This window comes from Lontra canadensis, unplaced genomic scaffold (assembly GCF_010015895.1).
Source record: "Lontra canadensis isolate GAN:19392208 unplaced genomic scaffold, GSC_riverotter_1.0 scaffold1, whole genome shotgun sequence".
In the NCBI taxonomy this organism is placed as follows: Eukaryota; Metazoa; Chordata; class Mammalia; order Carnivora; family Mustelidae; genus Lontra; species Lontra canadensis.
This window is the reverse complement of record NW_022630995.1, coordinates 23,221,705-23,246,875: the sequence shown is the minus strand read 5'-3', so window position 1 is coordinate 23,246,875 and position 25,171 is coordinate 23,221,705. Positions and strand designations below refer to the sequence as shown.

The 25,171-nt window shown below is 38.0% G+C and overlaps 1 protein-coding gene and 1 pseudogene across 2 annotated transcripts in view; one reads left to right on the top strand and one right to left on the bottom strand.

The window, feature by feature from the left end:
• The first annotated feature begins 905 nt into the window (after positions 1 to 905).
• CEP135 (centrosomal protein 135) overlaps positions 906 to 25,171 on the top strand; it is a 78,695-nt gene continuing 54,429 nt past the window's right edge. Inside the window, exons 1-10 of one of the 2 annotated variants that reach the window (XM_032851244.1) lie at positions 906 to 1,114; positions 4,864 to 5,021; positions 6,528 to 6,718; positions 7,660 to 7,827; positions 9,748 to 9,889; positions 12,192 to 12,276; positions 16,139 to 16,267; positions 17,647 to 17,862; positions 21,186 to 21,251; positions 23,743 to 23,881. In XM_032851244.1, coding sequence (XP_032707135.1) covers positions 4,909 to 5,021; positions 6,528 to 6,718; positions 7,660 to 7,827; positions 9,748 to 9,889; positions 12,192 to 12,276; positions 16,139 to 16,267; positions 17,647 to 17,862; positions 21,186 to 21,251; positions 23,743 to 23,881 — 1,249 coding nt within the window. In that variant the 5' untranslated portion in view covers positions 906 to 1,114; positions 4,864 to 4,908. Of the gene's footprint in view, positions 1,115 to 1,867; positions 1,944 to 4,863; positions 5,022 to 6,527; positions 6,719 to 7,659; positions 7,828 to 9,747; positions 9,890 to 12,191; positions 12,277 to 16,138; positions 16,268 to 17,646; positions 17,863 to 21,185; positions 21,252 to 23,742; positions 23,882 to 25,171 lie in introns of those variants that run through there. The other variant, XM_032851245.1, reaches the window with a different exon arrangement.
• On the bottom strand, positions 2,394 to 2,492 carry LOC116871947 (annotated as a pseudogene).

Sequence of the window (25,171 nt, the reverse complement as noted above, 5' to 3'; positions counted from 1 at the left end):
GTGTTTATTGTATATGTTCAAGACTATGAAAGCCATTGACAGTACCTAAGTCACTGTCTCCTAGAAATTCCATAAAATAACTCATTAAGATATGTGGGGAAACGAAGTACACATAATGGGAACATGTGTGTATGTCGATATGAATGGGTAGAAAGTTATTCACAACCCACACAGCAGTTACACCATATACAAAGATTAACTCCTCTGACTGTAAGGCCTACTCAGGAGAGTAGTGAACAGAAAGGACCTGAGCTCCTCTCTGATTATGCAGAAATCCTCAGAGGAGACGTGGGATTCTAGGATTTGACCTATATGGTTTAAGTAAGCAAGCTCTCTACCCTACAACCAGTTTATTTCAATTGAATTCCCTTCACAAAAGTTTATTGTGATAGGTGCTAGAGAAACAGAGGTGAGTAAAATAAACTGACTCAAAAAGTTCACAGTCGTGGGGGACCCAGAGGGACACATACAACTACGTTTTGAAGGGATGAGCTATAACTCTTGGAATCAAAATTTGATATTTTACTCGCGATGGGATGAGTACCATAAATGTGTCGGCACAGCTTTACAGGGAGAGGGGTGTGGCAATAATAAAAAACTAATTTTATTGGGCGGTTGTCAGGGAAAGTTGCAAAGAAACGGGATTATTAGGCTAGACTTTTCGTGGTCAGCAGGTGTTCACCTGGCGGGTGAAGCCTTATCCGCTGCAGGGACCAAGAGCTGGGGAGCGTTTAAACCCTGCGCGGGGTAGACAGGCAACGAATCCGGAAAAAGGGAGGATCTAGTTCTGGCATCTGCCGAGGTTCGGAGTTTGCCCACCGGTAGGGGGCGCCGTGGCCGTGCGCCCTCCGGCCGTTGCGTTTCCGGGCACTTGGGCCCGCGCCGCCGTCGCCGCCGAGCGCGCCCGGGCCGCGCGCCGCGCACCGCCTGCGCCGCTCCCGTTACCGAGGTAACCGCGGCGCCGACTCCGCGCCTACAGGGATCGTCTCTCCGCGCCATTTTCAAACTGTCCTAGCGCCGGAGCCGGAGTCTGGGGCGGAAGGAGCCAGCGAGGGTGGCGAGGCGTGAGGGGGAATGCGGCCGCAGGCGGAAGAAGCGGCGGCTGGAGCCGCGGGTGAGTGCCACTGTCGGGGTGGGAGGCCCGGGCGCGGCGGCGGCGACGCTCTAGCCGTTGCCTCCGGGGACGTCCCCGTGGCCCGGGTGCTGCCGGGAGGGAGGCCGCGCGGCCGCGGGGAGGAAGTGGGGCCCGGCCCGGCGGGGCGCGGCGCGGAGCGGCGCGAAGATTCCCCGCCGGCTGCGCGTCCGACATCTTTACCCTTCGACACCTGGCGGAGAAGCTGCGTCCGGGAGGTCGACCTGGGGCAGCTCGAGCCTCCCGGTTTCCGCCGCGCCACTCGCCGCGGGCGTCTGCGCGGTGTGTGCACACCCGCCTCCTGAGAACCGCGGAGTTGATTTAAAAGTTAAAGTGCCGGGGTGCCTGGGTGGCTCCGTGGGTTAAGCCGCTGCCTTCGGCTCGGGTCATGATCTCAGGGTCCTGGGATCGAGCCCCGCATCGGGCTTTCTGCTCGGCGAGGAGCCTGCTTCCTCCTCTCTCTCTGCTTGCTTGTGATCTCTCTGTCAAGTAAATAAATAAACAAATCTTGGAAAAAAAAAAAAAAAAGTTAAAGTGCCCTGTCGTGTGAGACTCTTACAGGCTCGTCGTAAAAACACAGTGCCCAAAAGTGTAGGACGGAAGCCATTTGTTAACCTTTGCCCTGCACCTTCGAAAACATCCCCTTTACCTTCCAGTCTACTATTTTAAGTTCAGTATGGAGGGACTTGGAGGCAGCCCTAGTTAAGTAAGGCTGGTGTTTTGTTTTGGTTTTTGAGTCGCTGCGCATACTTACACACAGGCTACTTTTGTAAAAAGATGTCCTGGCTTTCAGACCCCCACCTCCGCAGAGGTAAGCTAGCGGGTGGTTCTAAACAGGTGTGCGCGGGGGACCTCCAAACTAAGCTTCTAGGTTGTGCTAGAAACTTTCAGTATAGCCACAGTGTTTGCCTGATGTAGGTGGGGGAAGACAGCAGCCCATGGGTGAGGATGTTTTTTGTTCTTCTTGGGGGGATTTTACTCTTCCATCTGTCCTGTGTTTCGATGACTTTGGGGTGGGGGGATTCCTGTTCATTCTCTGTCTCAGCCAGTATGTGAGGAAGTATTATTTCTGGGTAATCAAAATTGGTACCAGACAAAAAGGAGAAATGTTGGAGGGGCGAGGCCCTGCTGGTTCTTGACAGGTGTATTTCCGATGTCTCCAGGAGTTTCTCCGAAAAGCCCTTCACCAGTCAGGTCCCTTTTGTGGAAGGAACCATGGGGATGCCACTAAAAGAAAAGGTTAGCAAGAGTGTGGAGAAAGAAGGATTTGTAGAAAGAGTAGATTAGAAGTGATTTGGTGAGTTGCCGCAGCTTGATACAGATACTACACTTGATCTTAGCCCAAAGGCCAAGAAGCAGTTGCAGCTTGGTACAGAAGCCAGAGTGCTGGACCAGGACTCAGGAGACCTGAGTGCCCACCTTCTTTGTGGCCCAGTGGTTTGGGACAAGTTGCTCTCTAGACGCAGCCTTTCCTCGCCTTTGAATAGAGAGGATTTCTAGAATGCCCTGTCTCCTTTACAGGGTAAGTTGTGAGGATCCGTTTTGCATGTATTCACATGCATTCACGTTTTATAAATTGTGAAAGACAATAGAGATGTTAAAAACAAATTTTATTTGGCTTAGGAATATGAGTACTAGGACTATCTTTACCTGCAAAGGTTCTACACAAGCAGTCTTTAGAGAACTCCATTTTAGGGCACATTGGTAGGGAATATATTCATAAATATTGAAAAGGACAAAGATAAAAATGTGTGATTCATATGTGTTTGTGTCTTTTTTGTGTGTGGAATTAAAATTTACTTGGGGAAATGCACAGATCTCAAGTGTCCTATTTGAAAAGCTTTGATAAATGTAATACACTTGATGTAACCAGTATCTCAATTAACAATATTTTCATCACCCCAGGAAGTTCCTTCTTAACCCTTCCAGTCTCCACCCACTCCTCTTGATCCAGGCCACAGCTCTACTGGTTTCTGTATACATAGTTTCATTTTGCCTGTTCTTGAAAGTCATGTAAATAGAATCATGCAGTATATGTGTCTGGCTTCTACTGCTCAAGTAATGTTTTCCAAATTAATTCATGTGGTTGACCTTTTCTTTTATTTATTTCTTTTCTTTTATTCCTGAGTAGTAGTATATTGTACAAATATCTCATGTTTTATTTGTTGTCCTGCTCCAGTCTGGGGCTATTATGAAAAAGCTGTTATGAATATTCTCGTAGACTCCATGGATGTTTATTTTCATTTGCTTGAACAAATACCTAGCAATACAATTATAGAGTTCTAGGGTAGAGTTTAACTTTATAAGAAACTGCCAGACTTGGGGTGCCTGAGTGGTTCAGTGGGTTAAAGCCTCTGCCTTTGGCTCAGGTCTTGATCCCAGGGTCCTGGGATGGAGCTCTGCATTGCATAGGGCTCTCTGCTCACCAGGGAGCCTGCTTCCTCCTCCCTCTCTCTGCCTGCCTCTCTGCCTGTTTGTGATCTGTCTGCCAAATAAATAAATAAAATCTTAAAAAAAAAAAAAAAAAGAAAGAAACTGCCAGACTTTTTCCACAGTGCTTTTACATTCCCATCAGCAATGTGAAGATTCCAGTTGCTCCAAATCCTTGACAACATGTTTTTAATTTTAGCCATTCTAATATGGGTGAAATTATACCTCATTGTGGTTTTAATTCTTAGTTCCCATATAACTAATGGTGGTGAGCACCTCTTCATCTGATTATTCCTAGTCACTTATCTTTGCAAGTCTTTAGCCCATTTTCTTACCGAATTTTCTTTATTATTATTATTGAACTGCAGTTGTTCTTCATGTATGCCATATACAAATCCTTTGTTTGATATTGTGAATATTTTCTCCTACACTTTCATTTATCTTTTTGTTTTCTTAATGGAATATTTTGATGAGCAGCCATTTTTAATTTGATTAATTCCAAAAATTTATCAGTTTTTTCTTTTGTATTTAGTGCTTTCAAAGAGGCTTTTTTTTTTTTAAGATTTTGTTTATTTATTTGACAGAGAGAGAGCACAAGTAGGCAGAGAGGCAGGCAGAGAGAGAGGAGGAAGCAGGCTCCCTGCTGAGCAGAGAGCCCGATGTGGGACTCGATCCCAGAACCCTGAGATCATGACCTGAGCCAAAGGCAGAGGCTTAACCCACTGAGCCACCCAGACGCCCCTCAAAGAGACATTTAAAGATTTAAAATCTTTAGGCATTTAAAGATTTAAATCTTTAGGCATCTAAAGATTCTGCCTACCTCAAGCTTGGGAAAATATTCTTTGTTTTCTCCATTATTTTTTTAACTTTTTTATGTATAGATTTATCAAGAGAAACTTATTTTTTAAAATATTTTATTTATTTATTTGACAGAGAAAGAGACAGTGAGAGATGGAACAAAAGCAGGGAGAGTGGAAGAGGGAGAAACAGGCTTCCTGCTGAGCAGGGAGCCCAATGCTGGGCTCCATCTCAGGACCCTGGGATCATGACCTGAGCCGAGGGCAGACACTTAATAACTGAGCCACCCAGGTGCCCCAGGAGAAACTTATTTTAATGCAGCAATGTGACTATCATAAGCATTGCAGTTAAGTCAGTCTAAATATTACAGAAGGCAGCCTACCTGAAGAGAAACAACAACATCAAAAAAATGTCTGCTTCATATTGAAAGAATCTTTTCTTCTTACCATGAAATAGTAGTAATAGCCATAATAACAGAATAATGTTTTACTCTTTTCTTTTAGGACTTTAATTTTGGGGAGTGAATAAAACTAGTTTTGGAAGACAAGATGACTACAGCTGCAGAAAGAAAGTACATTAATATTAGAAAAAGATTGGATCAGTTGGGATACCGCCAGACTCTGACAGTGGAGTGTTTACCGTTGGTAGAAAAACTTTTCAGGTAAAGATGGAAATACAGTTCTAAACCTCTGTAATCCTTAATTCCATTTATCTAGCTTCTGTTAAACTTCATGTTACAGTAAAGAAATGGGAGATTTTTTTTTTAAGTCCTTCAGTCATCTGAAGCTCACCTATTCTTGTACCTACTCCTATATCATCATTCCAGGACCTCCACGTTGCAAAACTGTAGGGATCACCCTTCACACTCTACTCTTCAGAGTAGGTGTTTCTGATAGTCCTCTGTGAATAGAATTACAATTTTTTAATGTGATTTTCTGATATGATTGGGTGTTCAGTGTCTGCCTCTCTAGTCTTTAATTTCTATGATTTGATAAAGGTTCTATCATATGTGGTTGGTCAATACTTTAGCAGTTACATGTTACTTTAACTGAAAGATTCTATGTGATTTTGTTCTTTTCCACTATTTGTTCTTTCCTTGAGACTGGAGTAGGACTGCTTAGGAAGCTTTTGCAGTAGGACTACAAGCTGTGATGATGGTAAGGAGAGAGTGGAGGAAAGATATTTGGTGGGGATTTTTGGTGTGGTTTTTTGTTTTTGTTTTTGATTTTTATTTTTTGGTGGTCTTCATTATGGCCTCCAGAACCCTTCATGATCTAGTTCTAGCTCTGCAATTCAAGGTTGGAGGGTGAAGTATGTTTAACTTTCTGAGAGACTGGCAGACTTTTTCCATAGTGATCTTACACTCAGCTTCATCTCCCGTGTATTTAACCACTTGGAGCTCCCTAAACAGATACACTCCCCACGGTCTCTCCGCTTGGTCTTTCCAGGTGCTCTTCTGTCTGCCTGGGAAGTTCCTCTCACCTCTCCCTCCTGCCCTATGCTTGTTTAGCTCTATGGCCTACAAGATTGTCACATCTGGTACATATTACCTTCATTACTTACCATCGTTGGAAATTTGTTTTTGTGTTTCCTTTAGAAGGCAAACCCCTTAAGACTAGAGACTGACTTTATCTCTGCTGTATCTAGTACAAGCTGAACACACAGTTGTCGAGTTTATCACATAGTATTATAACTTTTGACAAACTGTCAGTAAGATACAAGTTCCGTGATGGTGTGTTCTATATTGTGTTTCCTGCTCAGTAAAGACTGATGGAATGAATATTCTGCTGGTCTATGTTCTAAGAGGCAAGCAATCCATTTTTATTCTTATAAGCTAGCACGTAGCATATAGTAGGTATTCAGTAAATCTTTGCTGAATGTACAGATAAGTTTCGCAGGGTCCACGGGATCAGGTGACTAACTGGACATGGGGGATGAATGAGAGGAGAGAATGAAAGAGGATTCTATGTCTACGTTTCTTACCTTTTAATCTTGCTTTGAGAAATTTTTGAGCACCTGGTACCTTGAAAGTCTCCTAGTGTTTTTGTTTGTTTTTAGATTTGATCTCACTTTGTGTTAACATTTACGTCTTTTTTGAAATATATTTAGTTATTAAAAGGTAATGGAACGTTTCCTTGTATGTACATTTTTTATTCTTCAATTTCAGTGACCTAGTTCATACAACAGAAAGTCTTCGGAAATCAAAATTATCTACTGTGAAAGCTGAAAAAGAAAGTGCCAATTTTGATTTTGTTTTGGAACCTTATAAACTTGAAAATGCAAGATTGATCAAGGAAAATAATGAATTATACCTGGAATTAATGAAACTGAGAGAACAATCAGGCCAACACATTAAAGGTAAAATTCTGTGATTTTTAAAATGCCATATTTTTTGCCCTTTTTTATTTTCTGTAGGAAAAGCTTATATGTAGTATTGTGATAGTCTTTTTGCTAACAGTCTTGAAATAATGTAGAGTGCATTGAAGAGTTCCCAACAAGGAAAACAAGTTTGCATTTTATAGCTATTATCATCTTCACTATATGTGGATTAAATTTTTAGAATTAAAATTGCTATAGAAAGATGCACAGCATAGGGAATATAGTCAGTGTTATTGTAATAGCATTGCACAGTGACATGATAACTACATTTGCAGTGTGCACGGCATAACTTACAGAGAAGTTGAATCACTATGTTGTACTCCTGAAATCAATGTAACATGTGTCATCTATATTCAGTAAATTTTTTAATTAATAAAAAAATTGCTCTGGGAAATATTAAGTGCTGAAACCAAAGAAATGTCCTTGAAACAACTTTCATTTTTTCCATACTGAAAGTAAGAGGACTAAAATGAGGTGAAAGCCCTGTATCATTCTGATTCTTTAATACCCCTGTCTTCGAGCTGGAAGATTGAATAGAATGATTTCAGAGGTCCTGGGCAGAGGGTAATTGTATGGCTATCTTATTATAAATTCTTCTTATATCAGTAGAAAGTCCTGTCTGATACCTGGCATGAATTCTTATTCCCTCAGCTACATACCCAGTTTACTGGATTGAGTCAAATGCCATAATTTATCTTAAGCTATATAGCAGAAGAAAAATATAATTCCCTTTTTTGCTTAGTGACCCATTTGTAGTTTTGTTAACAGTGGTAGAAAAGGTAATAGCCTTTCAGACGAAGGCTTGGGTGAGAATCAGATGGAGCCTTTCAAATTAAAGTGGCTTTCATATTTTGTGACATAGAAGGACTTCATAGATTTCCTGATCTGTAAAATGGTCTTTGAATCTTTTTCATTTTAAGAGTTGAAAGCTACGTTGAAGAAGTGTGCACGTGAAACAGCTGATCTGAAATTTCTAAATAACCAATATGTTCATAAACTCAAACTTTTGGAGAAAGAGAGCAAAGCTAAGAATGAACGAATTCAGCAACTTCAAGAAAAGAATTTGCATGCTGTGGTACAAACTCCAGGTGAGTCTGCTCCTTCTCAAAACCAATTATGTACATCTAATCTTTTGGAGATGTTAAAGCTGTTGATTAAAATAAGAGTTTGGATTTTCATGCTTAAACTTCAGTATTTGAAAAGATGATTTTGGATTGTCACATAAACTTTTAAATTTATTTCTTAAGATCTACGTATTATTTTATACATGGTCTTCGAGACTTACATAAGAGTAGTTTCTTAGATGCAAGTAGTCTAACTTAACTAACTTAAATACCCAGATTTTTATTTCCTTAATCATTATTTTAAGTTCTTTTTAAAATTATTATTATTTTATTTAGTATTTTTTTTAGCTTTATCCCCAGTAGTTCCGTAGCAAGAGAAAAGAAATGAAGGGGCGTATCCAGAGTTGAGGGTGGTCCAGGCTTAAAGTTGGTGAAGAGTCTCCAGTACCAGTGACAAGATTGTCAAGATGTCTGAATCATGGGATGAAGATGATGTGAGTGAGTGAGGTGTAGGAAAGTGCTGGATTATGATACGAGGTAAAGACTGAGGGATTAAGAGCATGGTGAGGACCAGGGGTGATTTGGTCAGAATGAAGAATGAGATCAGAAGGGAGTTGGAGATCTAAATGGCAGGAAATGACATGGAGAATGGGACTGTGGGCTCAAGGTAAAAAGGATTGAGAATCATGGGAGAAGATTTCAGAAGTAACTAGAAGATGAAGGGGGAAAATGATAATCAGGTTTTCTGAGAGAGGAATGGGGCATTCCATAGAGATTCAGGGGGTGTAATCTATAGAATTCAGTGACCGAATGTGGAAGACTTGGGAAGTAGAGGAATTCCCGGATTTCTGTTTCAGGTGAATGAGTGGGTAGATGATGGTACTATTTTTAAGATAGAGAAGGTGGAAAGCAGAGCAGGAGTTCACTTTTGCATGTGTCGTATGTTACACCCATGGAACACCCACAGTGAGATTTCTAGTATGCAATGGAATATGTGGATCTGTTTCTAGACGTGTGGTCCCAGATGGAAATTCTAATTTGGGGGTCATTGGAATATTGTGGGAATTAAAGCTATGGATGTGGTGGGAATTCGCTAGTGAGATTGGGTAAGCTGAGAAGAGAGAACAGACCCTGAGGGGAGGTTGGTATTTAAAAAAAGTAAGAAAAGGAGAAAATGGTTTACCTTGTTTAGTTGTATAACTACAAGCAAATCATTTAAATACTTTTGATCCAGTTTCTTCATCCTCAAGACAAGAGATAGGTGTATACAAAATGTGTCAGGATTCTAATGAAGACACAGTTGTAGATTATGTTTGTTCTTTGTGTAGATAAATTAATTTTTCAAGTGCATGTCTAATCTTGGCCGGGTACTGGGAAATATAGATTATCCGTGTAATTTGGATGTATCTGTCCATAAAAAGAATTACTCCTGCTAGTTTTAAGGACAATTAAGTAGGCATGCCCCACTAATTCAGGTTATAGCATCATTTTATATTACAGATGAGATTCATTCATTATATACTAGTTTTGCTACATAAAGTTTCTGTTAATCTGCTCTTTTGGCATTGCTAAATAAACATGTTTATTTTAGTTATCACTGCTTTAAGCTTCTCATTTGACAGTTTTCTGCTGATAATGATTTCTTGAGTTCATAAGAGCAAATACCACAGGGTATGCTCAACTTTTAATCTTACCAAAGTCTTGTTCCCATCTAGCGGATGGATGTACGTACCAAGCATGCCAAGAATAAAACTTGTTGAGGTTTTCAGGAAGGCATTGTTCAGTTAAAGATCAGGGTGTGAGTCTATATAAGGGAGGAGCTATTTTATCGCTAGGTAATATGAGCTAGAGACACACTTGATAACAAAAAGCGTGACCTTCTGGGATATTTAATTCTAATATTTGTTTCTTTTAAATTCCTTCAAATACACAATTGTGTTTTAGGTGGCAAGAAAAGAAATATTGCTTTCAGGCGCCAACGTATGCAGATTGACGAACCAGTCCCTCCCTCTGAAGTCAGTTCATATCCAGTTCCGCAGCCCGATGACCCTTACATTGCAGACCTCCTACAGGTGGCTGATAACAGGTGCATTAAATAATATTTAGTTGGTTTCAGTTAATCACTTGATTAACTCTAAGTCTCTTGCTGCTGGGGCTCCAGTCTGTTATTGTATCTCCAGGGCCTAGCACAGAACTTTGTGTGAGCACTCAGGAAGTACTTTCTGAATGTATCCTGAGTACAGACTGTTTTTACTGGTTTTGAAACTTTGATCTCACATAGATCAGAAATGTGATGTTTCTGTCTCTACTTGCTTTAAAATAATTTAGTGCCATCTCAAATCCATTTTAGTAGAGTTGCTTTAATATTTAGTTTCATCACCCAATTCATCTTTTTGCAGGACTCTTCTCACTTCAGATATGTCAAATGCCAGTGAACATGAGTAGATTTGTAACTGGCTTTGAATTCTTGATTCATGGTTCTCTAGCTCTTTATGCTTGTTTTTCCTTACACTGGAATCAGATATAAATTCAGTTTTAAATAAAACTTGGTTAATGTCTCTGGGAAAGGCGCTATGTAAGTGTTCTGGGGATGTGAACATGAGATGATATTGCTACTCTTGAGAAGCTCATATTCTAATAGTAAAGATGACACAAGAAATACACAGAATGCCATTAAGAAAATTATAAGAGGTTCAAAGGAACTAGAGAACACTCATGACAGCCTCTGTGGTCATAGCTGGAGAAACATTCTTTTTTTTTTAAAGATTTTATTTATTTATTTGACAGACAGAGATCACAAGTAGGCAGAGAAGCAGGCAGAGAGAGAGGAGGAAGCAGGCTCCCTGCTGAGCAGAGAGCCTGATGCGGGGCTCGATCCCAGCACCCTGGGATCGTGACCTGAGCTGAAGGCAGAGGCTTTAACCCACTGAGCCACCCAGGTGCCCCTGGAGAAACATTCTAAAATATGTACTATACTAGTAAAAATGGTTAGTATGGATAACTTTTTACTTTATAGATTATACAGAGAATATGGAAGAGTTTTTCCACATCATTAATCTCGTAACAATCTGAAGGAATATTGATGGAGGTACTGATTAGGATCTCTTGGTTATTCTCACCCAGTATTACGTGACTATGTTTATATAGTTATCTGAACTTAGATTGTGAAATATTTTGTGGGGTTGTTTTTTCTGTTAACAATTGTAATCTAGGACTTAGCAGTGTGTTAGTATATTTAAAAGGAGTTTTTTGGTCTGCATGTTTTGTCATTTTCTGTCTTTAAATTTTTTCCTTAACATCTTTCTTTCCTATCAAACCCTCATAGGTGGCATTAACCTCTTGGTGATCTTGTTTGTTTTCTTTTGCACAGAAACATTGTGTTTGTATACAGAGTGATTTGTGTGCATGCATATGAGGGCAACTGCATACCTACTTTTCTCCCAAACCTAGATTAGTAGAAAGTACTAATAGTAGAAAGTAACAGCAGGGACAAGGTGTGCCAGCCTCACTTACTCACTTACTCTAGTTTTCACAGAAAATCTCTCTTAAAAGCAGACCTGGGGGTGCCTGGGTGGCTCAGTGGGTTAAAGCCTCTGCCTTTGGCTCAGGTCATGATCTCAGGGTCCTGGGATTGATACCCACATCGGGCTCTCTGCTCAGCAGGGAGCCTGCTTCCTCCCTCCCTCTCTGCCTACTTGTGATCTCTGTCTGTCAAATAAATAAATAAAATCTTAAAAAAAAAAAAAAAGCAGACCTGGCCTCAGGCTTTATTTTTCCAGTATGAAAGTGGTTATGTCATATTTATGTTACTGTTTGGCAAAGTTTGATGTAATACAAATCCATTGGGTAGTTGTAGAATTGAGATAATTTGGACAAATCTTGGTTTTGTTAGAATTAATAAGTTCTAGAATGGAATAGGTTTTTGCTGTAGTTATTTGGTGAATTATAGTATTTCTCAATATTTTTCTTCTCTCCAGGATTGCAGGTAGTTCATTAGGAAATATAGGGTCATTTAGGCTCAGAAAACACACTTTGGTTCCATTTTTCACTTCAGAATGTGAATTCTGGGCTAGACCCTCTAGTTTCCTGAACCTAAGAATTGGCAACGGTACCTCAAAGAGTTTTAAGGATCAAAATGCAACAGGAGGCATAATGTATCTGAATTTCAAATTATTTAACACTCAGTTTTCTAAATCTATTCTTATAGAATTAAATCTCCAAGATGATGTACTCTATTTATGCTGTGGTTTGGAACCCTTTGGTACAGTACTTCATACCTTACTGAGAAATTGAAAGTAGAGAATTTACAGAACATATCTAGTTTCATTTCTTGTTTTTATGTATTTCTTAACGAAAGTATATCGACATTAGTTATAAATGTGTTTCAGAATTCAAGAACTTCAACTGGAAGTCCACCAGTTACAAGAAAAGTTAACAATGATGGAAAGTGGACTGAGAGATTATACCGAGCAGGTAGGATTTTTATTTACTTCCATAGCAGGGATGCATGGTTGCATTGTTGAAATGGTTATGCTGTGATTGTAAATAAAGTTGGGTTATATTTGGTATTACTGATGCTGAATTTTTACACAGCTTTTATCTTTTCCACCAGTTTGTTAATAGAGATAATAGCTGGATGGCTTAGATAGCTTTAGAACAACAGTCCAGTCCATTATGCATTGAGGCAAATAGTAGTTTTTTAGGGTTTCCTTAGGTGAATCATCTGTCTCCCCAAATATTGTAATCATATTACATGTTTCCATCTTGGGAGGTATTTTATTGAAGTGTATTATGCTTTACAGTGGTATCATAAGTAATTTTTTTACTATTACTGTAGATTTTGTTATTTGGAACATAACTCTTCTTGATGGTTACTCTTCTGTGGCACCGTATTTGTTGTGTGTGTTCTCTACAAGAACTAGTAAAAGAGTTTTCTGAAGAAGCAGGGGAATTAATATATGCAGGATTAGATCGTAACTATAGTAAGCTTTGTTCTTTCATACATTCTGTTGGTACTTGGCTAAATACTGATTCGTATAATTACAGGCTTGCTTCCTTAATATGCTTACTGAAGCTTAAATTGGGTAACACGTTTCTTCATTTTCTGCATATGACTGCATTTTATTGGAGTGATTTGCACATGCAAATATAGATGTAACTTATGTGTTGGTATTACTGTTAAGTTCGTAAAGTACTTAGAAGATATTTGGATAAAAATGCAGTATAAAGGAATTGTGATCACGTTTGCCACCTCCTGACGGTGCACGGGAGAAGATTGAGGCACAAACAAGTTAGCTGCAAAAGAATGGGAGCAGGGGGCGACAGTAGAAAAGACGTCAACCAGACGTCAACCAAAAAACTTACAGTATAGAGAGAGACTGAAAATATCAAATATTCACTAGTTGAATATTGTTGATATTTTTCAATTTATAATCACAGTTTTATCACATTTTTTTCTGAGTACTTTATGAACATTAGCTGACCAGTCTCTACTATCTCTATGAGGTAGTTGAGGTGTTCGGAGAAAATTCCCTGACCATTCTGATTGAAACCATCAGTTTATTATGGTTATCAATCTTAGTTGAATCCACTCTGCTGCATGTCTTTTTCTTTTTCACTTAAGTTTGTTTTGTTTTTCTCAATCTATATTCCAAATTTCGCTGTTCTCCACAAGCTCTTTCCCCAGCCTATAATAAATACCCTCTCAAGATATCACCTTGTCTCAACTTTGTTTCTACCTTTAAAATTAGCAACGTTCACACGGAGGCTCTACAGACTTAATGGGCAGTGTGGCGTTCTTCCTGTTTAACGCTTAGTCTTTGTACCTGTGCTCTTCACTCTATTTCCTCGCTGCTCCTTTTTTTTTTTCTAGGTTTTTTTTATTTATTAAACAGAGAGAAAGGGGACAAGCGGGGGAGTGGCAGAGGGAGAGGGAGAAGCAAGCTCCCCACTAAGCAGAGAGCCAGACATGGGGCTTGATCCATGACCCTGGGATCATGACCTGAGCAGAAAGCAGACACCCAACCAAATGAGCCACCCAGGCATCCTTCTTTTTGCTTTCGTCAATATTCTTTCCTTTTTTTTTTTTTTTCCCTTCTTTAAAAAACACTTCGAGCCGCTTTACAACTAGTAATGCTTTTAATCTCCCTAACCATCCTAGAAAGAGGTGCTATTGTGGTCATTACTAACATCTCCTAAAAAGATCTCCTTTAACTACCTCTCCTTGTTGCTGATGCCTTCTCCTCCCTCACGCAGACTTCTCTAAAGAGTCCTACTCTTCTGTCTCCACTTCTTCACCTCCTGCCGTCCTATCACTTTCTGGCGTGAGTCTCCCTTTACAGAAATTGGTCTAGTTAATGACACCAGTGACATTAATTGCTTGATCCAAAAGGATACTTTTAGTCTTTAATTTCTTGACCACTCTGTAGTATTTGTCATTATTGGTAATTTCTCTTTAAAACGCTTTCATGACTTCATTTTCTTTCAGTTTTTCCTTTTTAAAAAAATCTCATCTTTTTTTTTTTTTTGCGTTTTTCCTCTACCTGTTCCCTTAAATATTACTGTTTTTCAAGATCCTGTCGTTGACCCTTTCTTCTTCCCCTGTACATTTTCTCAGAAGGCCTCATTTACTCTCTTGGTTTAAAATATTCCCTGAATGTTTGTAACTTTTCAGTATTTCTGGCTCAAATCTCTACAGAACTCCAGACCCATACGTACAATTTCATACTGGGCCTTCCTACTCGGATAAAAGCTCTTTGTACCATATGCCTAGTACTGAACTTGTTATCTTCTACCTCAAATCTGTTTTCCCTCCTATATTCTCTACTTTGGTTGGTAGCATCACCATCTGCCCAAGCCAACATTCTGTAGTCTTTCTAGATCTCGTTCTCTTCCCTTCACATACCACTCATCAAGTTCTGTCACTTCTAAGTTCTTTGTAAACTTTCTTTTTCTGCTCTAACTTACTGTTTACGCCTTATTCATCTCTCATACATTTCTCCAATAGGTCTTCTTTGTCTAGTTTTATTCTTATTCATCTTTTAGTCCAGAGCAGTCTTTCTCCTTAGCAAAGTATTCAGAGCTTATCATAGTTAAATCCTGCCTGATTGATTATTCAGACCCAACTATAAGTTCCCTTGCACATAACAATCCAGTCTTACTGAGCCGTCTCTGCTGCTTCGGTCATACCGTGTGGCTTTATGCTTCTGTGTCACTGCCTGGAACATTCCTCCTTTTTTCTCTTCATAGCGTATGAAGGGCATATCTATTCGATAAAGCCTTCACTAGTTTCCATAGGCATATAAATATATCATGGAGAGTAAATCATTTTATTCCCTTAACTACCATATACCTCTTTCTTCTACCACTGAACAACATATTATATAGCAATTACTGGCTTACTTGCTAGTTTTCCCTGTAAAACTATGTTTCCGAAAGTCAGAAATCATATTTTATTCTTCATATACCAAGAATTGTGCTCCATTAATTGTTGAGTTGAATGCTTTGCTTTCATTTTCAATTTTTTTGAAAAAACAAAAACCCCAGAACCCAAAGCTATAAAGTATTTGGGTTTTTCCAAAATCATGCATGTGAGTGAGTATCATGGTTGATAGTGATCTCTGTGATTTTATGTGTGTTGTTTTCTAAATAATAGATAATTAATTAAATTCACCCCAACTTCCTGTCCTTTTCCATACTGAGTTTCCATAGCAATTCTTTGTGTCCTACATCCATTTGTTCATTCTGCATTTACTCAGTGCCAGGCACTAAAGTAGCTCAGACTCCGTTCTAGTGCCCAGCAGTTTCTTTTTATATAAACATTGCCTAATCGTGGAGGAGGGAGGAAAAAAGAACAAAAATTAGTTAATTGGGAAGAATTTGTTCAATAGAAATACTTATGAAAGCTTTGTTGAGGGGCACCTGGGGGTCTCAGACAGTTAAGCGGCTGCCTTCAGCTCAGGTCGTGATCCCAGGTCCTAGGATCGAGCCCTGCATCGGGCTCTCTGCTCAGTGGAGAGCCTGCTTCTTCCTCTCCCTCTGACTGCCACTCTGCCTCCTTGTGCTCTATCTCCCTGTCAAATAAATAAAGTTCTTAAAAAAAAGAAAAATCTTTATTGACATTTTCATTTTGAAATTTTCTGTGTTTATTTTTTGCCTGTGTATATACATTTCATAATATGGTACATTCATGGGTACATATATGAATGTTAATCTCTTATACACATTGTGAAACATAAGAAAAATGAAAGTATACCCAAATAAGTGTTTATACAGTGTTAATTATTTCAGTTCAAAGCAAATTTTTTAAATTAATAACGTGACTTTATGTCTTCAGATTGAACTAAGAGAACGAGAGATAGAACGACTATCAGTTGCATTGGACAGTGGCCGCTCCCCTGATATTCTCTCTCTGGAGTCTAGAAATAAGACCAATGAAAAGCTTATTGCTCATTTAAATATTCAGGTAATGACTTTTATAATTATTTCACTGAGTATATAAAATCATGAAATGGTTATAACAGTCCATGTTTGTAAAAGTGACTAGTGTATTATTTACAGTAGGAAAAATTTGATAGAGCCGAAGTGTCCAGAAATAGGATGCAGCTATTGAAAAATCAGAGAATATTTAGTGAGGCAGAAAAATATATACCATAATGTTAAGTATTTAAGAGAAGTGAATAAACTGTAGGCACAGTGATGTTCAGTTTGCTTTTTAAAAATGTACATAAAAACTAGAAGAGAGAAAACACTGGGAGAGAATAAACCAAGGTATACTAAGAGTTTATCTTTGTGTGATGAGATACTCTTTTTGATTTTCATTATTTTTAAAATTTTGTTTGTTTTATAATGTAAAAAAAGAATATTTTTAAAAAGAAATAGAAAAAACTAAACATGCTTTAGATTCCGTTGCCATGCATTTGACCTAAGAGTAGAACAGGAGAGTTGTATAAAGCATGTTATGTTACCTTTAGAAATTTACCCGTCATTGCTGCCTGGGGTGTAACCAGAATAGACCTAAGTCAGGAATATCGGCAGTAGCTCTAGAGCAGTGCTGTCCAGTACAAATATGATATGAGCCACATATGTAATTTAAAATTTTCTAGGGGCACATGGGTGACTCAGTTGGTTAAGCATCTGACCAACTCTTGATCTCAGCTCAGGATTCAATCTCAGGATCATGAGTTCAAGCTTCTGTGGAGCCCACTTAAAAGAAAAAGAAAAGAAAATGAATCTCAGATCAAACTGTAAAACATAAAACTGTAAAGCTTTCTAGTAGCCAGATTAAGAAAATAAAAAGAAACAGATGAAATTAATTTTAATAATGTATCTACCTCAGTATATCCAAAATATAATTTCAATGTATAATTAATGTTGTAAAATACGAATGTTGAGATATGTTACATTCTTTCTTTTTTGCACCACGTCTTTGAAATCTTGTGTCTATCTTACATTTATAGCACTTCTCAGTTGGGCGGAGCCACAGTGTGCACATGTGGATGCTAGTGACTACTACATTGGACAGCACAGTCTAGAGTAGTGGTATCATCGTAGTGATAGTCTTGTCATAATTTTAGAACTCTGTGTTGGGAAAAAGTTCACACAAATGTTTTGCTTTTCCTTTCCTTTCCTGTTTAAAGATTGGAAGCCAATGGCTATATATTTTTATTACACCCCACACTGTCAGTTTTGTGAATCAAAGTAATGTAGGACTGCAAATGTAAAATAGCTGTGGTTTAAATTTTCAGTATTTTAAAAAATACAGCATTTTGAAATATTTTTGAAAGTTTAGTATTTAGGATAATTTTCAAATTCATAAACCTGTGAATTACAAATTCAATTTAGGTTGACTTTCTTCAGAGAGCTAATAAAGACCTGGAGAAGCATATACAGGAGCTTATGGAAACCAAGGAAACAGTGACTACTGAAGTTGTTAATTTAAGTAACAAAAATGAAAAACTCTGCCAGGAATTAACTGAAATAGACCAGTTAGCACAGCAGTTAGAAAGACATAAAGAAGAAGTGCTTGAGACTGCTGATAAAGAACTTGAAGAAGCAAAGGTATGTCTAGGTTGTAGGAACATTTGTTGATTCTCCTGAAACATAGTGAGCATAAGCCCCCTTTGATACCTGATTTGGTCTTTTGGTTTGTTTTTTTCATAATTCAAGTTTTTCCGAAGTGGTGTTTACACTGTTGGGTATGTTTCTAAAGCACACCTTTTCTTAGGATAGCTCTCCTATAGATTTTGTCCTATTTTTCCTCAAGATTTTCATCTCTACATTGTGAACAAGCTTTGGAAGTTTGCCCTCTGTGTCATTTTGTGCTCATGATCTCTTTAAAAGTATTTTCTGAAATAGTGTTTGTACTTAACACATTTTTAATTTGGTAGCTAACATTTTTCATCTTTAAGTTTAAAATAGATATGAAAGGGGACACCTGCCTGGTGTGGTGGGAGGAGCATGCAACTCTTGATCTCAGGATTGTGAGTTTGAGCCCCAAGTTGGGTGTAGAGATTACTTAAAATCTTTTAAAAATAATAATGAGTAGGGGCACCTGGGTGGCTCAGTCGTTAAGTGTCTGCCTTCTGCTCAGGTCATGATCCTGGGATCAAGCCCCACATGGGACTCCATGTTCAGCGGGGAGCCCGCTTCTCCATCTCCCACTCCCTCTGCTTGTATTCCCTCTCTCACTCGGTCAAAAAAAATAAATAAAATCTTTAAAAAAATAGTAATGAGTATATATATAGAAATGAAAGATGTAATTTCCAGTCTGTTGTAAATACTGATCTCTTAAAACTGTCACATCATTCTTTTAAATATAGCTAAATGACTCTTTCTTCTTGAAATCTCCACAGTTTTATCCTATGTTAATATATTTATATTTAAATATCTTTTCATGATCACTCTATCAAACATCTCTGCAATAAAAAATACGTGAATTGAAATTATTATTTATTTATTTATTTTAAAATTTTTTATTTTAAAAAATGTCCTTTGACAGGGCACCTGGGTGGCTCAGTGGATTAAAGCTTCTGCCTTCGGCTCAGGTCATGATCCCAGGGTCCTGGGATCGAGCCCCACATTGGGCTTCCTGCTCAGTGGGGAGCCTGCTTCCTCCTCTCTCTCTGCTTGCCTCTGTCTACTTGTGATCTCTCTCTGTCAAGTAAATAAATAAAAATCTTTAAAAAAAAAAAAAGTCCTTTGACTACAAGGTTCAAAGTGCTAACACTTTCCTCTGAATAGTGATATAATTATTAGTAATTGGTGGATCAAAGTGACAAATACAGCACAAATGCTGATACCTACTGAATTGAAAAGTGAAATTTTATTGGAAATATATCTCTTAATAAGATACATCTTATTAATGCATATCTTAATACATATCTTTCATAAACTTTGATTATCTTTTTGTTTGGTGCTTCAAAAGTTTTTCATATTTTGAATGACATTAGATGCATGACTTTGCTTTAAAAAGTGGGGGGAAAACAGTTGTGAGAGGGAAGGTGAGAGAGGAAAGATCATGAGATACTTAGACCACACACAGGTTGTCAGGTAGATAATTCTTAAAAAAGGAATGTACATCCGAATTGAGTGTCCAGATATGGATACATGAAAACTACATGTATACCACAGTTTTTACATAATACCTTGGAAGTATTTATGTTATCCCAGGAATGGGTATAACTTAGTCTGAGGATCAGGACTCTGTATCATTGAATCAGTTTTGTACAATGTCATTTCAACTAATTAGTGAAATAAAAGTAATATACCTCAACATGATGAAGGCCATACATGAAAAGTCCACAGTATATTATACTCAGTGGTGAAAGATTGAAGTTTTTCCTCTAGGATCAGCAGCAATGCAAGGATCCCCATTCTTACCAGTTCTGTTTAGTGTATATCGGAAATCCTAGCCAAAGCAGTTAGGCAAGAAAAAGAAAGAAAAGGCATCCAAATTGGAAAGAAAGAAGTAAAATTATGTTCCAGATGACAAGATCTTACATGTAGAAGACCCTAAGGATTTCACAAACCAGAACTAATAAATTCAGCAGAGTTGCAGAATGCAAAATCAATGCAAAAAAGCAGGTGTGTTTCCATATGCAAATAATTAAAATCCAAAAGTAAATTAAGAAAATCCTATTTGCAATAGCATCAAAAAGAATAAAATGCTTAGGAATAAACTTATCCAAAGAGGCGAAAGACCATATGCTGAAAACTATAAAACATTATTGAAGAAAATTGAAGAAGACAGAAATAAATGGAAAGACATCCTATGTTCCTGGATTGGAGGACTTAATATTGTTCAGATGTCTGTGGTACCCAAAGCAATCTACAGATTCAGTACAATCCCTATCCAAATCCCAATGGCATTTTTTATAGAAATGGAAAAAAATTATAAAATCTCAAGAGGCCAGGGTAGCCAAAAGAGTCTTGCAAATGAAGAATATAGGGGTCCTTGCCTAGCTTAGTTGGAAGTACATGTGACTCTTGATCTCAGGGTCATGAGTTTAAGCCCCACATTAGGTGTAGAGACTACTAAAAAAAATAAAATTAAGAGCATAATTAAAGCAATTTTAATTTTTTGTGGCTCTAGTTTCATTGGAACATTCCGGTAGCTCATTCCTCTCTTTTTCCACTTTGTTTTGCATTTTCTCTGCTCATGCACACAACATACTGAACATTCCTTCTCAGGTCCCATTGGCAGTGTTCAAGAATGACAGTTTGGTTCACATTGGGTCAAAATATTCTAATATTGGCATTCAATGCTCTCATTTGCTGTATAGAGGTTCCACATTGGTAGTAGCAGGTAGAGGGAAATCAAATAAGATAAGAAAGTTAGGAAATAACAGTGGCCATAAGAAAAACCAAAAAAATCAAGGTTCAAGGAAGGTCCTACAAGTATATAGGCAAAGTAGGTTTTTTAAGTGGGCCCTCTCGTTTCAGATGTTAAAGATAGCTCCCCATAGGAGCGCCTGGGTGACTTGGTTGGGCGGCTGCCTTCAGCTCAGGTCATGATTCTGGAGTCCTGGAATCAAGTCCCACATCAGGCTCCCTGCTCAGTGGGGAGTCTGTTTCTCCCGCTGACCTCTCCTCTCATGCTCTCTCTCATTCTATCTCTCTCTCTCTCAAATAAATAAATAGAATCTTAAAAAAAAAAAAAAAAGATATCTCCCCATAAGCATTCAGGATACCAAGAAATTAAAGAGAAGCCTGGACTTTGTCTCCTCTTCACTGAAATTGAGACTTAAAACAGCTAAAGCTTCCCATCTCACTGTTGAGAAGGAAGACTACTCAAGAAAATGACTTGGTCTTATTTGCAGTGTGACTTAGTGATAAATATTCTTGACTTTTAGGTCTGTATCTAATAAGTTTTTTATTCCTAGAAAGAGATTAAAAGAAAGCTTTCTGAAATGCGGGATCTTGAAGAAACAATGGCAAAACTTCAGCTGGTAAGTAGATGTCATGTTGAATTGTCAGAAATTTTGGTAAGAAAATTTGCATGCTGTATTTTACATATATTTTTTAATTGAGATATAATTTACACATTATACTATTCACTCTTAAACATTTAATTCACTGGTATTGGTGTAATCATGAAGTGTTGCAGCCATTCTGACGATCAAGTAATAAAACATTTTCATCACTCCAAAAAGAAACGTCATACCCATTAGCAGTCCCTCCCCATTTTCCTCAGCTCAGCCTCTGACAACTACTAATCTTTCTATTTCTATAGACGTGCATATTCTGGGCAGTTTATACCAATGGAATCATATAATGTGGCCATTTTGTCTGGCTTCTTTGATTTAACACAGTATTTTCTAGTTTCATGCTTGTTATAGCATGTATCCAAGTACTTACTTTTTATAGCTTGGTAATATTCCACCATGGATGTATTTAATTTTGTTTCTGTTTTCATAATTTTTTAATCTCATATTAATTACTTCATGACTTGTCAGTTTACTAGTATGAAAACTAAAAATTGATAATTATTTGTTAAAGTTGTTGATTTTTATTAAAAGCACTCAGTCTGGGGCACCTGGCTGGCTCAGTCGAAGTGGGCAACTCATTTTTTTTTTTAGATTTTTGTTTATTTATTTTAGAGAAAGAGAGCGCATATGTGTATGTGAGTGGGGGGAAAAGTAGAGGGAGAGGATAAGAAGCAGACTGTGCATTGAGCACGGGAGCCCATTGCAGGGCTCAGTCTCCCGACCTTGAAATCATGACCTAAGCCAAAGTCAAGAGTTAGACATTTAACTTACTGAGCCACCCAGGTACCCCTGGAGCATGACTCTTGATCTCGGGGTTGTAAGTTCAAGCTCCATGTCAGGTATAGAGATTACTTAAAAATAAAATTTAAAAAACAAAACAAAACACTCAGTCCTCTTTTAATAGCTTTGTTTGGTAGCGCAAATCATTTTTCTAGGTAATATTTGTCGTCTTCTGGTAGTCTTCAAATCAGAAAAATAGTAATCATCCCAGCATAAGCCCAGGTGTAGCATATAGTTCTATAGTCTAGAACTGAGAGCATATCTTGCTTCCAGTTAGAAACTGCCAGGTGAAAAAAAAGAAAAGAAAACTCCTGGGTAGTCACCTAAAAGATGATTGGGGATTTTTTTTAGTAGCTTGTTAAGTTGGATGAGTTTCTTTTAAGATTAGAAAATAAGACTAATACTAATTTTCAAGTTTTCTCATTATATATAGTCTTATACATTGTAGTGGCAATGTTCTGATAGCGTAAGGCAAATTTAAAAATAAAGCCATTGTGATATGCTGCCACACTGTACATGCTTGAACACTTGCTTTTATAGGCTCACTGTGAATCACAGTGACTTCTTTTTTTATTCACTTGCAGCTACTCAAGTCAGTATTGAATAACTGAATTAACTAAAACTACTAAATGTTGTCCACTCTTTTTTTTTTTTTTAATGTTTTCTACTCTTGAGTCTCATAGATACTGTGAAATTCTTCCCTGAGGTCAGTAAACTGAAAGTAGATGTTTTGATGGTGTTTTTACTAACAGTGTAAACTCTGTGAGGGCAGGGATTTTTGGTTGCTGCTATTGTTTGTACGCTATAAACCCTCAAGTGTGATTCCTAATGCTTGTCTCGGACTCTGACCAAGTCTCAGTAGCACTGGCTGACAAAGATGCTATAGCTACTTTCTGACCTTTCTTGTTTTTTCCAATTAGTGCTATATTAGTATTTTTAAGATAAATACTAATGATATTAGTAGCTAACATTTATTAAGCACTTGCCATGTTCTAGACACTGTGCACAGTGCTTCACAGCCTTAGTTTCATCCTCACCCATGAATCCTCGGTGTCCAGGTACTGCTTTTTTTTTTTTCCCTGAGATTTTATTTATTAATTTGATGGAGAGAGAGAGATCACAAGTAGGCAGAGAGATGGGCAGAGAAAGAAGGGGAAGCAGGCTCCCTGCTGAGCAGAGAGCCCGATGTGGGGCTCAATCCCAGGACCCTGAGACCATGACCTGAGCTGAAGGCAGAGGCTTAACCCACTGAGCCACCCAGGTGCCCCAGGAAACCAGGTACTGCTCTTGTTGTGTAGATGAGCCTGAGACAATACCAGTGATACATATGATAGTCTTAGAGCACTGTGTCTACTTCTGCCTTATTTTAAAAATAAAAAGGCTTTAAAACTTTTTTATTTTAAAAGGTAGACAACATGCTAAGCAAATTAAGAAAAAATAAAATCTAATAATTCTACTGCTCAGAAAGGAGCCCTGTTGATATTTGGGTTTTGTGGTCCTTTTAGCCACAGTTGATAATTAGCTTTAGTTGAGCCCATGTATTTGACTAAGTGTGTGTCTGTATGTATATGACTTACCCTTAATTAAATGTACTTACCAAAATATCAATTTTAAGTTCTATAATATTTTTTCAAGTTACTAGCAATCTTAACTATAGTATTAAAATTTACAGGAATTAAATTTATGCCATAAAGAAAAGGAGAGACTGAGTGATGAACTACTTATAAAATCAGATCTGGAAACTGTTGTTCATCAGCTTGAACAAGAAAAGCAAAGACTTAACAAAAAAATGGAAAGTTTTGCAGTTACAGGTAAAATATAAAGTGTCGATAACTTAAAAAGTGATTGTTATTCCCTCCTGACATTTTTCTTAGTAGATTATCTTTCATTCATTCTTAAATTAAATAAATATCTATAGAGTGCTCATTACATACCAGAAATCATACTGGATGCTGTAGATAGAGTGGAAAATCTCCTTCAGCAACCGTACAGGATTCTTTTATATTTTGACTAGTTGGTACAGGGAATGCTTGAATATTTTCCAAAAGAAGTATATTATTTTTCAATGCAGATAATAGAATTAATTAAGACTAAGGAAAACTTCTGAAATAGTGAAAATTTGAAATGCAGAATCTTTATAAGGAGATGCACTTGTATCAATTGAAAGAACACATTCCCATGTGTTCTTTCTCTCTTTCTCTCTTTTTATCTCTTTCTCCCGGTAGGACAACTTTCCGCTAGGTACCAGCCCTAAATGAGTTAGTTTAAGAAACATGTAAGAATTCATCCATTCATTTGACAAATGTGTATGAGCCTGCTGTGTGCCAGGCTCTGTTTTGGGTACTAAGGTATATGATGGTAAACAAAATACACAAAGTCCCTGCTCTTGTGGAGCCTTTGTTCTAGCTAGACAAACTAGTAGCACATAAATGAAAAAGCCCAATTTTAGATGATAAAAGGTATTAAAATTAGGGGGAGATGTGCTAGAGATTGACCCAAGATCTCAGAGACAAGACACCAGCCAAATGAAGATTTGGGACCGTTTTTTTCCAGGCAAAGGGAACAGCAAGAGCAGAAGCCTGGTGCTGTCAAATTCCCGTGTGTCTTCAGAAGTAAAAGAAAGCCAGTGTTCTACGTTAAAAAGAGGCAATATCCTAGGCTCTTCAGCATCTATGTGGATAATCTGTTTGATCCCTTCTCCACTTACTGCCGTAATGACTTGAGCACATTACTTAACCCCTCTATGCTTTAGTTTCCCTGTCCATGGAGTTAATGATGGCACCTACCCAAAGGGTTATTCTGAGGATTAAATGGGTTAATACATTAGTGCTTAAACCTGTGTATAAAAGTTTGCAATATAGTTTCTTTCATACCTAGCTATGGCCTATCATTTCAGTGTGATCTTTCATATCTGAAACTCCTTGTTTTTCTGTGGTGCAATTGCAGTAGGGTGCCAAAAATCCAACCACAGGTCAACCAAAATATTTACCTTTTACACACGTGCACATGAGCAACTAAGTACTGCTTGCATGTGCACCAGACGTATCAGTAAATTAGATGGTCCTGAACTTCAGGAGCACTCTCAATGATGTATGGAAATC